We start from the raw sequence: 16,121 nt of genomic DNA, 5'->3' as shown, positions 1-16,121 counted from the left end.
ACCGTGTCTGCAGCCTACACCACAGCTCACAGCAACAGCAGATCCTTAACCCAGTGAGCAAGGCCAGGGATCGAACCCCCATCCTCATGGATACTAGTTGGGTTCGTTACTACTGAGCCACGACGGGAACTCCCTACCCTTTTATTATTTTTGTTTGTGCTTTTCAGCCATAAAGTATCTTGAAATAAGTAGAATTGTCCAAGCAAAGTAATGAAACCTAGAGACTGGGAATTCTCAGGAGTATCTGGTTAACATAGAGTTAAGAGGCAAGAAGAAAGATTCTGGAGGATATCCTACTTTGTGTGGGAGATGGTTAGACTGGGAAGACTTAGTCGTGTTTAAAGGTAAAAGAGAAGGTTGAAAATACAAGAAGAGAGAAACTAATTGATGATGCAAGGGACTAAAGATGAAAGGATCGTGAAACTGAGTAATACGGTTAATCTTGAAAAGGAGGGGATCCTTGGAGACCGTGGGAAGGAGAATGGGTCTGAGTCCATAGCAGTTAGATAGGAGTGGAAGATCTGTGGCCAGGAGTGGAGTTAGGAAGAAGAGGTCAGGGAAACAGCTATGGTGCCAGCTTGTTCAGGGACAATCCCACTTCTCTCCTTGAGTCAATCACTGGTTGAAGCAGAAGTGTCTTTGAAGACCTGAAGCTGAGACCAGATGGGGTAGGGCAAGTTCTGACCTCTTTGAACCTTAGGGCTCTGGTTTATAAAAGAGGATTGGAGAGTCCCTCAGAGGGCTTCTGTGAGTAGTAGAGGAAATAATTGTTCCTTGGCAGCTGTATAATTGTTATTCCTTTTCTAGCAAAAAATCACTGTTCCCCTTGGTTGGTCTCACCCCTTGGTGTGTATTCTGTCCTAGTTAGATGGTGAGTGCCCCCAGGGTGGGATCACATATGGCTCGTGGGAGGGACATATTTATTGAATTGAATCTCATTTGGTTACTACAGATGACATCTTTTAGCTAGACCTTACAACTCCAACCCTGCACCTGCCAGCTTCAATCCCGTATTTTCACTGTAAAGGTTGTGCAGCATCTGCAGTTAAGATGAGCCATCTGCTGAGCCACACTACTCAAGTTCAAATCTCAGCTGTGCCATATGCTAGTCGTATGACAATAGACAAGTTTATTTAACCTCTATACCTCAGTTTCTTCATATGTATACAAGAATGAATGATGGTGGGTTTTAGTAGATGCTTAATGTAAGACCGTAGAAATTAAATGATTTGCCTTAGGTCTAAATACTGTCAGGTAGAAAGTTAGACCTATTTTTTTTTTCCAATGGCCATGCCACACTGTTGTCAGGGAACCACATTTTCTGTAATCTGCCATAGATCCAAATTAAGCTGTGGCTGAGAAACCCGTAATTATACAGTTAACACATTTCATGTCTCAGAAGAGACAGACTACATTTCACTGGTGATTTTTATTCAAGATCAGTAAAAGGAAAACTTCATGGTTTATCAGGATGTTATAGTCTTAAACCCCACACTCCTCATTGACACCATTTTATCCTTCCATGATTGTTACATCATAACTTTTGATAAAAATCAGTATTTGGGAGTTCCCATTGTGGCTCAGCAGTAACAAACCTGACTAGTATCCATTAGGACAATACTGAATCCTTAACCACAAGGCCACCAGGAAACTCTTAAATGGGTCTTTTTCATTCATGATGTTAAGAGAGGACCTTTAGAGCTTTGGTCCTTCAGTCTAAGAAATTTCCTTGTACTTCTTCAAAATTTTTCTTCCCTCTTTCATTTTCTCTGTCCTCCTAAAATTCTTATTATTTAGATATTGGACGTATCCTGAATTAATTCTTTAATCTTCTTAATTTTTTTTTCCTATTGACTTTTGCTTTGAATATGTTTTTCTCTTTTTTTAAAGTACATGTACATATATATAAATACACATTTTTCTTCCATTTATAACACAGGTAAAAATATACCATGTATATTTCTACACATTATTTTTTCAATTAGCCTATCATACCTTTCTATGTTAAAGAGCTGCCTCATTTTGTGGCTTTATTTACTCTGATGTATTTATCCAGTTTCCTCTATTAGCCTAGTTAAGGTTATTATTAGAGTACTCTTTTTTTTTTTTTTTTTTTTTTTTGCTTTGCGCTCTACAGCATATGAACTTCAAGGACCAGGGATCAGATCTGAGCTGCAGGTGCAACCTGTGCCACAGCTGCAGCAATGCTGGATCCTTTAACCCATTGTGCCAGGCCAGGTGTAGAACCTGCATCCTGGCGCTATAGAGGTGCCGTGCCACCTGTTGTGCCTCAGTGGGAACTCCAGAGTACTCTTTTAAACAATGCTGTTTGTCTATTCAAGCATTTATGAGAATATAGGTAGTGTTCCTGCCCCCCCCACCCAGGTATGTAGCAGCTTCATATGGGATCTCAGTTTGGATACCAGGGATTGAACTGGGCTGCAGCAGTGAAAGCACAGAGTCCTAAACACTAAACCACCAGGGAACTACCCTAGGATAAATTATTTTAAGTGTGCTTTTTTGTTTTTTGGTCTTGTCTTTTTAGCTATTTCTTGGGCCGCTCCCACGGCATATGGAGGTTCCCAGCCTAGGGGTCGAATCGGAGCTGTAGCCACCGGCCTACGCCAGAGCCACGGCAACGAGGGATCCCAGCCGAGTCTGCAACTTACACCATAGCTCACGGCAACGCCGGATCCTTAACCCACTGAGCGAGGCCAGGGTCAAACCCTATCATGGAAACTAGTCAGGTTTGTTACCCCTGAGCCACAGCAGGAACTCCACATATTGAGTTTTGATATGTATTTAGGCTCCCATATGTATTTGAGTTCTCTTTCTGGGCCGTATTTTCTGTTAATCTTTTTCTCTGTTCATGTACAGAACGCCACTATTTTAATAATCGTGACTTTATAAAATGCTAAAGTGCTTAATATCTGATAAGGTGAGAATCTCTTAATCTTTTTTTTCAGAATTTTGCCAGCAGTTCTTTTTTTTTTTTTTTTTTTCTTCTTTTTTCTTATTTTTAGGGCCATACCTGCAGCACATGAAAGTTCCCAGACTAGGGGTGGAATTAGAGCTGCAGCTGCCAGCCTGTGCCATGGCCACAGCAAGACTGGATCCAAGCCACGTCTGCTACCTACACCCCAGTTTGCAGAAATGCCAGATTCTTAACCCGCTATTCCACAATGGGAACTCCCTAGCAATTTTTGATTATTTTTCTTAATGAACGTTAGAATCAGTTTATTGGGAGTTCCCATTTGTGGTGCAGTAGAAACAAATCCAACTGGTATCCATGAGGATGGGGGTTCGATCCCTGGCCTCACTCAGTGGGTTGGGGATCTAGCGTTGCTGTGAGCTGTGGTGTAGGTCACAGAGGTGGCTTGGATCCGGCATTGCTGTGGCTGTGGCTGGCAGCTGTAGCTCCAATTCGGCTCCCAGCCTGGGACTTTCATATGCCAAGTGAAACAAAAAAAAAGAATCAATTTATTGTATGACCGGAGAAAAGTTTTTTTTGATGATTCTAGGTTTAGATTAACAGGATCAGTTGATGTATTTAAGTCTTCTTATCCAAAAATGCTGCATGTTGCATTTGCCAAAGTCTTTTATTTTGTGTTTCTCACCACTTGTGTTGCACATGTTCAGCAATAATTATTTCTAAATATTTCAAAAGTTTTTGTTTTGTTGTTTTTTGGTTTTTATTAGTATAGATAGAATATTATGCCTTCTAACTGGCTGCTGTTGGGGATATGAAACCTATCGATGTTTTTTGTTTGTTTGTTTGTTTTTGTTTTTTTGGTTTTTTTGGTCTTTTTAGGGCCGCACCGGCAGCTTATAGAGTTTCCCGGGCTAGGGCCTATGCCAGGGCCACAGCACCAGCGGATCCAAGCCACATCTGCGACCTACACCACAGCTCATAGCAACGCTGGATCCTTAACCCACTGAGGTCGTGGATCGAACCTTTGTCCTCATGAATGCTAGTCAGATTTGTTTCCTCTGAGCCACGACGGGAACTCCAAAACCTATCGATTTTTTAAAAATTAAGATATAATTGACAATATAACATTGTTTTTAGTTTTAGCTGAACACCATAAGGCCATTGACTTTTTTTTTAAGGTATATTTTTATCCTGATCATTTTAACTAACTTCCTTGGTGTTTGGCATAATTTTCTACAATAATCTTTAAGTCTTCAAATCATTTCATCTGCAAATATCTCTTCCAGATTTTTAGATCTCTTTCCTTCTTCTGTTTAAGTGAATTGGTGAATACCTCTAGAACAAAATTAGGAAACAGTGGTAGAAGTAGACAGCCTTGTTTTGTACCTGACTCTAAGGAGGTTGGTTGCTCTAGGTGGTTTTTTTGTTAAACATAGTACTGACTCAGATTGAGATAAATGTATTTATTATGTTCAGGATTTATTAATTTATTCCTGTTTTAAGGAGCATTTCTGTCAAGAAATGTTAACTTTTTTTTTTTTTTTTTTTTTGTCTTTTTGCTATTTCTTTGGGGCCGCTCCCACGGCATTTGGAGGTTCCCAGGCTAGGGGTCCAATCGGAGCTGTAGCCACCGGCCTACACCAGAGCCACAGCAACGTGGGATCCGAGCCGTGTCTGCAACCTACACCACAGCTCACGGCAACGCTGGATCCTTATCCCACTGAGCAAGGCCAGGGATAGAACCCGAAACCTCATGGTTCCTAGTCGGATTCATTGACCACTGTGCCACGACGGGAACTCCAAGAAATGTTAACTTCTGCCTTTTTCTTGTTCAGCACCAGTGAGCAAGATCTGTATGATATTTTTGTCTTCTTTTATCTTATGCTGCAATGAATCTCATACTAATAGATGTCCTAATTTTGAACCCTGCTTACATTCCTGCAAAAACAGCTCCATTTGGTCTTGTATTTTTCTTAAATGAACTGTTGCATTTTGTTTGATATTATTTCAGATTTTCCCACTGATATTTGTAAGTCATTTCAAACTTTTTACGTAACTATGAATATTTCTTATTTTATATATTTAGATCTCTCTTTCCTGTATAGGTTGACTAACTTTCTTTTTTTTATTTTTTTGTCTTTTTGCCTTTTCTAGGGCCGCTCCCACAGCATATGGAGGTTTCCAGGCTAGGGGTCTAATTGGAGCTGTAGCCGCCAGCCTACACCACAGTCACAGCAACTTGGGAGCCGAGCCTCGTCTGTGACCTACACCATAGCTCACGGCAACACCGGATCCTTAACCCATTGAGCAAGGCCAGGGATCAAACCCGGAACCTCACGGTTCCTAGTCAGATTCGTTAACCATCTGAGCCACAGCGGGAAATCCTGACTAACTTTAGATTTATCTATTTCATGGTTTGTTGCTTTTTTCTTCCAAAGAGCTGCTATTGTGTATTTATTAATTCTGTCATTTTTTTAGTTTTTATTTCATTCATTTCTTTTTTTCATATTTTTTCTGAGATTTATTTTGTGCTTTTTCTGTCTTCCTGAATTGAATGTTTCATTTATATTTATTTGGTATAATTTAATGCTATGCTTTTTTTATAAGCACTGCTTTAGCCGTAGCCCATAAGTTTTCCTATAGGTAGTTGTATTAGTTAGGTTGTGGTCTAAGCTGCCCTGACAAAGACACACTAAAATTCATCACTTGTGTTCACCTCCCATTGATTGGAATTCTCGTCACTTGTGTTCACCTCCCATTGATTGGAATTCTTCATATGACTACACGTAGAATCTAACTGGGCAGCTTTATGGTCATCTAAAGAGGGGGCAATGTTCCTACCAAAGGCGAGAAGGGGAAGAGACTGATTGATATTGAGGACAAGTTGATAGATTGTGCCACAAGTGTGATTTGTGATTTTTTTAGATATTTTGTAGTTTGATTTTAGGGCCGCACCTGTGGCATATGGAAGTTCCCGGCTAAGGGGTCAAATTGGAGCTGCAGCTGCTGGCCTACACCACAGCTACAGCAATGCCAGATCCGAGCCTCGTCTTTGACCTGCACCACAGCTCAAGACAAAGCTGGCTCCTTGACTCACTGAGCAAGGCCAGCGATCGAACTTGCATCCTCATGGATACTAGTCGAGTTTGTTTCTGCTGAGCCACAGTGGGAACTCTGTTGCTTGGTTTTGGTTTTAATTTTCAAGTGTTTCCCTACTTTTTAAATTTCTAGTTGTATTGCATTATAATAAAGGAATATTATCTGTACTGTTTCTACTATGAGGAATTTATCAGGGCTTGTGGATATTCCATAAGCCTTAGAAAAGATTTTCTCTATTAGTATATGGAGTTTAGCCTATGCCAATTAGATTTTATTATCTATTATCATTTAGGTCTTTTATATTTCTAACTTTGCCCTGTTGCATTTTAATGGCCCAGAAAGACATAAAGACCACAAGAACCATTGTGTTTGTGTTTCTCTTTGTGTTCTTGTGCTTTTTATGTATATTGATACTGCATTGTTTTTGCACTCAGGGAGAAGGGCAAACCATTGATAAAAGTTTGGTGAGTCTGGGCAATCTTATTTCCCAGAGGTTGGAGGCTGTCTCGTTCTAGCCCCTACATATACAGAGGGAAAGTATCCCTATTCCTAGAGCTTATTTTGTCTTACCTTAGGTTGAATAATAATGTTTTTCTTTAATCTGAGTGAATGTTTCTATTTTTTACTTATTACACAGGTAATTCTGACTCGAAGGACAGAAGAGGTGAGCTATTCACCTTGTGTCTGTTGTCCTTTTTACAGTGTACGATATTTGTGTTTCCTCTGCTCACAGTCTGTAGTAACCTTGTGCATCTCTGGTTGTTATGTGTTTACTTTTCCTTGCATTGTTTCCATATTAACCCCATGGATAGGAGTAACAGAAACAAATATTCATTATATTTTTAAATGTAGATTACAGATTCCAAGAGCTATGATGTATTATAAACAGCTGTGTCTTTATCACAATACCTTGTTAATATTATCCTTTGATGATATTAAGCTATAATTTCCACACCATTGTTAATTTTTTTCCTTTGATTACCTTTAAACACCCTAGCTTTTTGTTGTTTTTTTCCCTCATCTATAAAATGTCAACCTTTTGTCACTTTATATGGGTCTTATGAATTTTCAGCCCTCTGGTATAAAGTCCCTGTGGCTGGAGATGCTGTGTCAGAGGTCTAAGCAGGACTGCTGTACCCCTATTCACTGGAGAAGAGAAATCATGGGTACGCATGTATAGAAATGACACATTTTGCCTATGACCATAGAAAGGCTACCGTTAAAGAGGGTAAAGTAGATTATCCAACAGCCTAAGAAATGGTCATTGCATTTGAGTTTGGAAAATATTAATCTGGGAAGCAGTTTTTTCATGGATTTCCTATTTTATCTATCAGACTTTTTGAGATATTTTCTGATTCCATTATTTAACCATGCACAGTTTCTCCTGCGTAAGTAATGGATTACTTGAAGGCTTATGAAGTCGCATTAAGTAGGGAACATTTGAATCAGAAAAGTAGATACTCTGTACAGCAAAAGTCAAAGTGGTAGCCTTCAAAATTAAACATGAGATCTATGATTCCTCGCTCTGCTTAGCCTTTTCTTACTCTTCAGCCTTTTCCTTGCCCCAGATATTACCCGTTTTACATAGCTGACTAATAGGGATTTGAGTAGTTTCAATATTATGATTAAAAAGAAATAAATTACCTTAATTATCTAGATTCTTACTAATTGAGACATACTAATATAGTAAGTCTTTTTTTTTTTTGTCTTTTTGCTATTTCTTGGGCCACTCCCGCGGCATATGGAGGTTCCCAGGCTAGGGGTTGAATCGGAGCTGTAGCCACCGGCCTATGCCAGAGCCACAGCAACGCGGGATCTGAGCCGTGTCTGCAACCTACACCACAGCTCACAGCAACGCCAGATTGTCAACCCACTGAGCAAGAGCAGGGACCGAACCCGCAACCTCATGGTTCCTAGTCGGATTCGTTAACCACTGCGCCACAAGGGGAACTCCTTTTTTTTTACCTTTTTTTTTTTTTTTTTTTTTTTTTTTTTTTGGTAAGTCTTTTTAAGTTTAAAAAATAATTTTGATAATTGCTTTTGACCAAACAGGAAAATGAAGAGGCATACATAAAGTCAAGTGCTTTTTGAGAAATGAGGCTATTGTTTTGAAACATTTGCATTATAATGGGTTTGCTAATAATAAGCAAATGGTATTTAGATGATTAAGGGTTAGAAAAAAATTTTTTTTCTTAATTTATTTTGCCTGTGCCTACGGCATGCAGAAGTTCCCGGGCCAGGGGTTGAACTTGTGTCACAGCAGTGACAGTACCAGATCCTTAACCCACTAGGCCATCAGAAAATTAGCCAAGGGTTAGAAATTTTTTTGCATTGGCCTTTTGGATACTTTTGAACAGCAATAGCTGGTGTTTTAATTGACAGAGCATAAAAGAATATAAAGAGAGGAAGAGAGGAGTTCCCTGTGGCACAGTGGGTTAAGGATCTGGTGTCACCACAGCAGCTCAAGTGCTACAGTGGTGCAGGTTCAATCCCTGACCTGAGAACTTACACATGCCATGGGCACGGCCAAAAAAATAAAGGAGAGAGAAGAAAGGAGGCAATCAGCTTTGCTTCTTTTCTTTCAAAGTCGAAGAAACTGATAATTTTCTCATGTGCATTATTTTTTTAATGTCTTCTAAATTATTTCAGTAGAGCTAGGCTTTCCCTAATTTTGAAAAATATAAATAATATAAAATTTATCATTTTTACCACGCAGTTCAGTGGTATTAAGTATATTCACATTGTTGTGCAGTCATCACTACCATCTAATTTATCTATTCTGTGTGTCTCATTTCAGTGAAATTATACAATATTTGTCCGTCTGTAGCCAGCTTTGCTTTTAAAACATTTTCACTGGTGTTAATTTGGATGATTTGTGTAATATATAGTAATGGATTAGATCCAATTCTGGCATTATCTACCAAGTACCTCTTCACCAAGAAGTCTGTGGTCATACGTATATTCTCTGGTCAATATTTAGTCTTCACTAGTTTTATATCTCAGTTTTATTAGTTTTGTTCTATGGGAAATTGACTCTGAGATGGAGACTCCCATGCAGCACCTGTCAGGCAGTGAAGTATTGGATAAAGGGAGGAAATGAGATGCCATGTGGTTGGAGAAAGGCTATCAGCCAGTCCCACAGGAAACTCTGGAGGTAGAATAGGGTGGGAGGGAGGCTCTCCCTGGGTCTGGGTACTCTCTTGGGCTAAGGGCAGTTCCTAGGGAAAGACTTGGCTGAGAGCCATTAGCTGCTGACCCTCCCAGCAGCTGGGTGATGGGTTCTTCAGTCCTGGAGGAGAATCTGTAATAACTGCTATTGTTCTCTTAAAGTTTGAGCAAGACAGCGATGCCTGCTCCCATTCATAGCAATTGTCCCATCTAAGAAAATGCTATTGAATGGTTTTGATATATGCATTAAGGCTGGGGAGTGAATGGCATAGTAGAGTATTTGGAGAGGTAGTATATGCAGTGGTTAAATAACACTTGGGCTTTGGAGCTAGACCACCTGAGTTTGTTGACTCTACCACTTACCAGCAGGGTGGGGTAGGTATTTAATTCCTGTGCCTCCTTTTGCCATTTGCAAGATAGGGTGGAAACAGAATTTCCTTCATAGGGTTGTTGCGAGGAATGGAGTATCATTGAACTAGTGCTTGGCCTAGTGCTTGGTCAGCATATAGCAGTTGTTCAGCAACTCCTACCACCACCATCACTGTTTCCGTTACTGTTAATTAGATGGGAGACTAAGAGGATCAGGAATCTGTCCTTCAATCGGAATTCATGGAAACAAGGGCACTTCTTGGCCTCCCAAGGCAGAGTCACCCTGCAGCTTACTACCATAAAACTACCATAACTCTTTTCTTTATGGCCCGTGATACGGAGAAGTTCCTGGGCCAGGGAGTGAATCTGAGCTGCAGCTTCAACCCAAGCGGCAGCTGTGGCAATGCCAGATCCTTTAACCCACTGCACCAGGCTGGGGATCAAACCCACACCTCCAACCTGCTGCAGTTGGATGCTTAACCTACTGTGCCACAGCAGGATCCCAGTAGTTTTTTAAATTAGGGTATCACATGAAGAACTTATAACTGATATTTCTTAAATAGCAAGAACACAGGATAAGGCTTTTCTAACTATACTTTAAATTATTTTAGATATAATAATTTATGTAACTGAGGTATTTTTAATATCTGGAGTAGTACACTATTAATATTTGTGAAGGAGTCCTTGAATGAAAGAGTTCTAGAATCAGGCAAGATAAACGTTCTGTTACACTGCAGAGGCTCCTTAAAGTTTTTTAGCCTCAGATCAGATCACCTGCTCTCTGGCTTTTTCCTTCAATATTGTGCTAGATTTGGGGTCTAGAATGGGGTTGATGTTCTTGTTAAAGAGATTTTGGGGGATTATCATAGTAAGTGACATTATTACGTCAACTTCGTTTATGATGGCTTTCCCCAAGCACCTTTTTAATCATATATTCATTCAGCACCTGTGAAGTGCTGAGGAATCCAGAAAGGAAGAAAAAAAAAGTTCCCTGTCTCATGGAAGAAACTTGTGAACACCAAGACTCAAAAAGTCCACTCAGCTACCTGCTATTAGATATACCATACAAAGTGCTATGAAGAGAGCTTAAAAGACTCACTATACTGGTGGGGGGGGAGGCATGAAGGTGAGATATTGGCAGTTTAAATTAATATGGTACTTAGGAAAATGATCACTGGATAGGGGTAAAAGCAAGGAGACATGTTTGAGGAGCCATGCATGGTTGATGTGCATGTGTTGGGAAGTGGTGGTGGCCTCCGCAGTGGTGCATTGAGCTCAGGAGTCCCAGTGTCTCCTGGTGATAAGAAAGGGCATGACACAGTCAGATTTTTGTTTTAAAAAGATAACTCCAGAGGTCCTCTGGAAGATGGATGAGCAATAGAAATATAGGGCTCCAAATGGTAATTTTGCCCAAGACAACAGTGATTGGTTTCAGCCCAGAGGTTCGGGCTCTTGAAGCTGTTTTTAGAGCACTTAGTAATTTAAAAGGAAGCACTTAAAACTAATGCCTTTGAGAATTGATAAATACTTCTACCAAAAAGTGTGGCGACAAGAAAAAAAAATGGGCCTTAGAAATTGAGGCTAAAGGAGGATGGCTTTTACTTCACTGATTATTTGACCAAGGTGTGTTTTAAGTCCTTGGGTGTCTCACTTGTCTACACGTGAGCCCTTAGAATAATGTGACCCTTTGTTTTCTTGGAAAGGGAATATAAGCAAATAGATAACTATTGTCCCAGACCACCGTTTTAGTACTTTTAAAATGATGCCCTGTGGTCTGAGTCTAGGAAGTGAATTTTTTTTTGCTTAGAATGGATGGTTGGGGGATGGAGGGTGGGGGTGGGCGTGGCAGGGAATGGACCACTGTTCCTGCCTTGCCTGTATCATGCAAGGCCACCTCTCCAGAGGGCCCAGATCAGGACAAGGCTAAACATGATGACATTATGTGTCTGTCCAGATTGGGAGGAGCCCTAGGAGGGTGACTTGATTCTGAGCCCATCGTCAAGTCTGAGATTTGATACAAGGAGCTGTAAATTCTCTCCTGCTTTCTTAATAGATCTGAGTCTCCTTTGCCCATGTAGCCCTAGGGACATCTTTACTATCTGTATTGTCTTTTTTTTTTAAGTTTTATTGAAGTGTAGTTGATTTACAATATTGTCACAATTTCTGCTGTGCAATAAAATGATACATTCACACGCATCCATTCTTTTTCAGATTCCTTCCCCATATAGATTATCACAGAATATCTGTCTTGTCTTGATGTGAGATCTCAGTTCCCAGTCCAGGGATTAAACTTAGGCCACAGTGGTGAAAGTGCTGAATTCTAACCACTAGTCCACCAGGGAACTCCCTGCGTTGTCTTTAACTATATCAAAAACATGGGTGTAATTCAGATGTCAAGAGGTAAAATCTGACTTTTATGATAGAGGACTGTTCTGGCCTGAAAGCTTTGGAGAGTTAACAAAGCACTGGAAACATTGTAAATTAACTATACTTCAATAAAACTTTAAAAAATGATAAAACAAAGAAGTGTTATTTTTCCAACAAATACACTCTTAGGAAAAAGAGATAATTTTATGGTTACCAGAGGCATGGAGAGGGTAGTGGGTGGGAACATTGGATGAAGGGAGTCAAAGGGTACAGGCTTCTATGGGAGTTCCCATTGTGGCTCAGTATAATGAACCTGACTAGTACTCATGAGGATAGGATTCGATCCCTGGCCCTGATCAGTGGCTTAAGGATCTGGCATTGCCGTGAACTGTGGTGTAGGTTGCAGATGTAGCTCAGGTCTGGCATTGCTGTGGCTGTAGCTGTGGCTGGCACCTGCAGCTCCAATTCGACCCCTAGCCTGGGAACTTCCACATGCCACAGCTGTGGCCCCAGAAAGCAAAAAAAAAAAACAAAAAACCAAAAAAAAAACACACAGTTCCTGTTGGCTCAGTGGAAACAAATATGACTACACTCCATGAGGACACAGGTTTGATCCCTGGCCTCACTCAGTGGGTTAAGGATCCGGTGTTGCTGTGATCTGTGGCGTAGGTCACAGATGCTGCTCGGATCTGGCATTGCTGTGGCTGTGGTGTAGGCCAGTGGCTATAGCTTCTACTGGAAGCTGGGAACCTAGCTTGGGAACCTCCATATGCCACGGATGCAACCCTAAAAAAACAAAAACACAAAAGGTAGACTTCCAGTGTAAGATAAATTAGTATGAGGAATGTAAGGTACAACGTAATAAATATAATTAACTCTGCTGTATGTTAAATATGAAAGTTGTTAATCCTAAGAGGTCATCGCAAGACAAAATTTTTTCTATTTAAATTTTGTATCTGTACGAGATCATGGATGTTCACTAAACTTACTGTGATCATTTCATGATGTAAGTCAGATTTTTATGCTGTACACCTTAAACTTTCTGTTTCTGTGAATTTCATTACTCTTAGTAGCTCATATAATGGAATCATAATGTATTTGTCTTTTTGTGACTGGCTTACTCACTTAGCATGTTGTCTTCACGGTTCATCCATATATGGTAGCATATGTTTCTTCCTTTTTATTTTTTATTTAGTTTATTTATTTATTTATTTTTGTCTTTTTGCCTTTTCTTGATCCGCTCCCGCGGCATGTGGAGGTTCCCAGGCCAGGGGTTCAATCGGAGCTGTAGCTGCCGGCCTATGCCAGGGCCACAGCAACACAGGATCCAAGCTGTGTCTGCAACCTACACCACAGCTCACCGCAACGCCAGATCTTTAACCCACTGAGCAAGGCCAGGGATCGAACCCACAACCTCGTGGTTCCTAGTCGGATTCATTAACCACTGCACCACAATGGGAACTCCTATTTGTAGACTTTTTAATGATGGCCATTCTGACTGTTGTGAGGTTGTACCTCATTGTTAGTTTTGATTTGCATTGCTCTAATAATTAATGATATTGAGCATCTTTTCATGTACCTACAGGCCATCTGTATGTCTTCTTTGGAGAAATGTCTCTTTAGGTCTTCTGCTCCCCCCTCTTTTTTTTTTTGCTTTTTCGGTCCACACCTTTGGCATATGGAACTTCCCAGGCTAGGGGTGGAATCAGAGCTGCAGCTGCTGGCCTATGCCACAGCCACAGCAATGGGGATCTGAGCCACATCTGTAACCTGCACCACAGCTCAAGGCAATGTGGGATCCTTAACCCACTGAATGAGCCCAGGGATTGAACCCATATCCTCATGGGTACTAGTCAGGTTTGTTACCACTGAGCTACAACAGGAACTCTCTTCTCCTTCGATTGGGTTTTTTTGTTGTTGAGTTGTATGAGTTGTTTGTACATTTTTGAGATTAAGCCCTTGTTGGTTGCATTATTTGCAAATATTTTCTCCCATTCTGTAGGCTTTTTGTGTGTGTGTTTTTCTTTTTTTAATGATTTTCTTTGCTGTGCAAAAGCTTGTACGTTTGAGTAGGTCCCATTTGTTTATTTTTGTTTTTATCTCTATTGCCTTGGGAGACTTCCTTCCTTTTTAAGACTAAAAATATTTCATTATATATAGTATACTACATTTTGTTTATCTCTTCATCTGTCAGTGAACATTTGGTTGCTTCTGCATTTCAGCTATTGTGACTGATGTTATGAACATGAGTTCATAATTGAAGTATAGTTGACTTACAGTGTTGTGTTTCAGGTGTACAGCAAAGAGATTCAGTTATACATATATATATACATATTCCTTCTATCATGGCTTATCAGGATATTGACTATAGTTCCCTGTGCTGTACAGCAGCATGTTGTTTGTTTATTTATTCTCTATATAATAGCTTGCATGTTAATCCCTACCCCCCACCCATCCTTTCCCCACCCGTTTTCTCCCTTGGCAACCACAAGTCTGTTCTCTATGTCTGTGAGTTTGTTTCTGTTTCATAGATAACTTTATTTGTGTCTTATATTAGATTCCACATGTAAGTGATATAATATGGTATTTGTCTTTCTCTTTCTGACTTGACTTCACTTAGTATGATAATCTCTAGGTCCATACATGTTGCTGCAAATTACATTATTTCATTCTTTTTATGGCTGAGTAAAGTATTTCAGTGTGTATATATACCACATCTTTATCCATTCCTCTGTCAGTGGGCATTTGGGTTGCTTACATGTCGTGGCTGTTGTAAATAGGTGCTGACAGTGAATTTTTTCACATTATGATTTTCTCTGGCTATATACCCAGGAATGGACTTGCTGGATCATATGTCAACTCTATTTTTAGTTCTTTAAGGAACCTCCCTACAGTTTTCCATAGTGGCTGCACCAATTTACATTCACACCAACTGTGTAGGAGGGTTTCCTTTTCTCCATACCCTCTCCAGCATTTGTTATTTGTAGACTTCCTAATCATGACCATTCTGATTGGTGTAAAGTGATACTTCATTGTAGTCATGATGATGAGCATCTTTCCATATGCTTTTTGACCAAATGTATGTCTTCTTTGGAGAAATGTCTACTTTAATCTTATTTTTTTATTGTTTTTATGTAATTGAATTGTATGAGCTGTTTGTATATTTTGGAAATCAAGCCTTTGTTGGTCCCACTGTTTCAGATATTTTCTGAATGTATTCTTTGGGGCATGTACCCAAAAGTGGAATTGCTGGATCATATGGTAATTCTGTTTCTAATTTTTTTTTGACTACACGCATGGCATGCGGAAGTTCTTGGGCCAGGTATCAAACCTGCAACACAGCGGTAACCAGAGCCACAGCAGTAACAGTGCCAGATCCTTAATCTGCTGAACCACCAAGGAACTCCTATTTTTAATTTTTTGTGGAACCACCATACTGTTTGCACAGCACCTATCCCATTTTACGTTTCAACCAACAGTGCTCGAGGGTTCCAGTTTCTCCACATCTTGGCCAACATTTATTATTTTCTGGGACTTTTTGTAGTAACCACCCTGATAGGTGTGAGATTGCTCCTCATTTTTATAGTGGCATTTAAAAAAAAAATCAATGCAGTGTCCTTTCGTATAAATTACAATATAGTTTTTTTTAATTTTTTTAATTTTTTTTTTTGTCTTTTTAGGGCTGTACCTACAGCATATGGAGATTCTCAGACTAGGGGTCAAATCAGAGTTGTAGCCGACGGCCTGCACCACAGCCACAGCAACACAGAATCGGAGCCTTGTCTACAACCTACACCATAGCTCACGGCAATGCCGGATCCTTAACCCACAAAGTGAGGCCAGGGATCGAACCTACATCCTCATGGATGCTAGTCGGGTTTGTTAACCACTGAACCACAATAGGAACTCCCTGCAATATATTTTTAAAGGTTTATTCTATTTCTTGTATTACTCTGCTGTCCTTGGTATTTGTTGGGGTTGCCTGTAGGGCTCTGGAGCATTGAGTGGATTAGACTGCTCACAGTAATCCCTTCAGGAGCACAAACTGGACATATCCTAAGTCAGGGGGCTCAGTCATGGTTTAGTAAGTCGGACACAAAGCAGAGCTTTTCTCCTCCTTCATCTCTTGTGACTGCCTAAAATAACCTCAGGCACCACCTTTGTTCTTTCTCTATCTTTAGGCTCA

At 40.2% G+C, this 16,121-nt stretch overlaps 1 protein-coding gene across 3 annotated transcripts in view; it reads left to right on the top strand.

The window, feature by feature from the left end:
* The window catches only part of PTPRA (protein tyrosine phosphatase, receptor type A), a 158,617-nt gene that overhangs the window by 97,403 nt on the left and 45,093 nt on the right, over nucleotides 1-16,121 (top strand). The window contains exon 5 of one of the 3 annotated variants that reach the window (XM_005672777.3): nucleotides 6,669-6,695. Within the exon in view, the coding sequence (XP_005672834.1) occupies nucleotides 6,669-6,695 (27 nt within the window). 3 annotated transcript variants of the gene reach the window in all.

This window comes from Sus scrofa, chromosome 17 (assembly GCF_000003025.6).
Source record: "Sus scrofa isolate TJ Tabasco breed Duroc chromosome 17, Sscrofa11.1, whole genome shotgun sequence".
NCBI lineage: Eukaryota > Metazoa > Chordata > Mammalia > Artiodactyla > Suidae > Sus > Sus scrofa.
The sequence above is the reverse complement of the archived record's forward strand: the minus strand, read 5'-3'. Positions and strand labels throughout refer to the sequence as shown.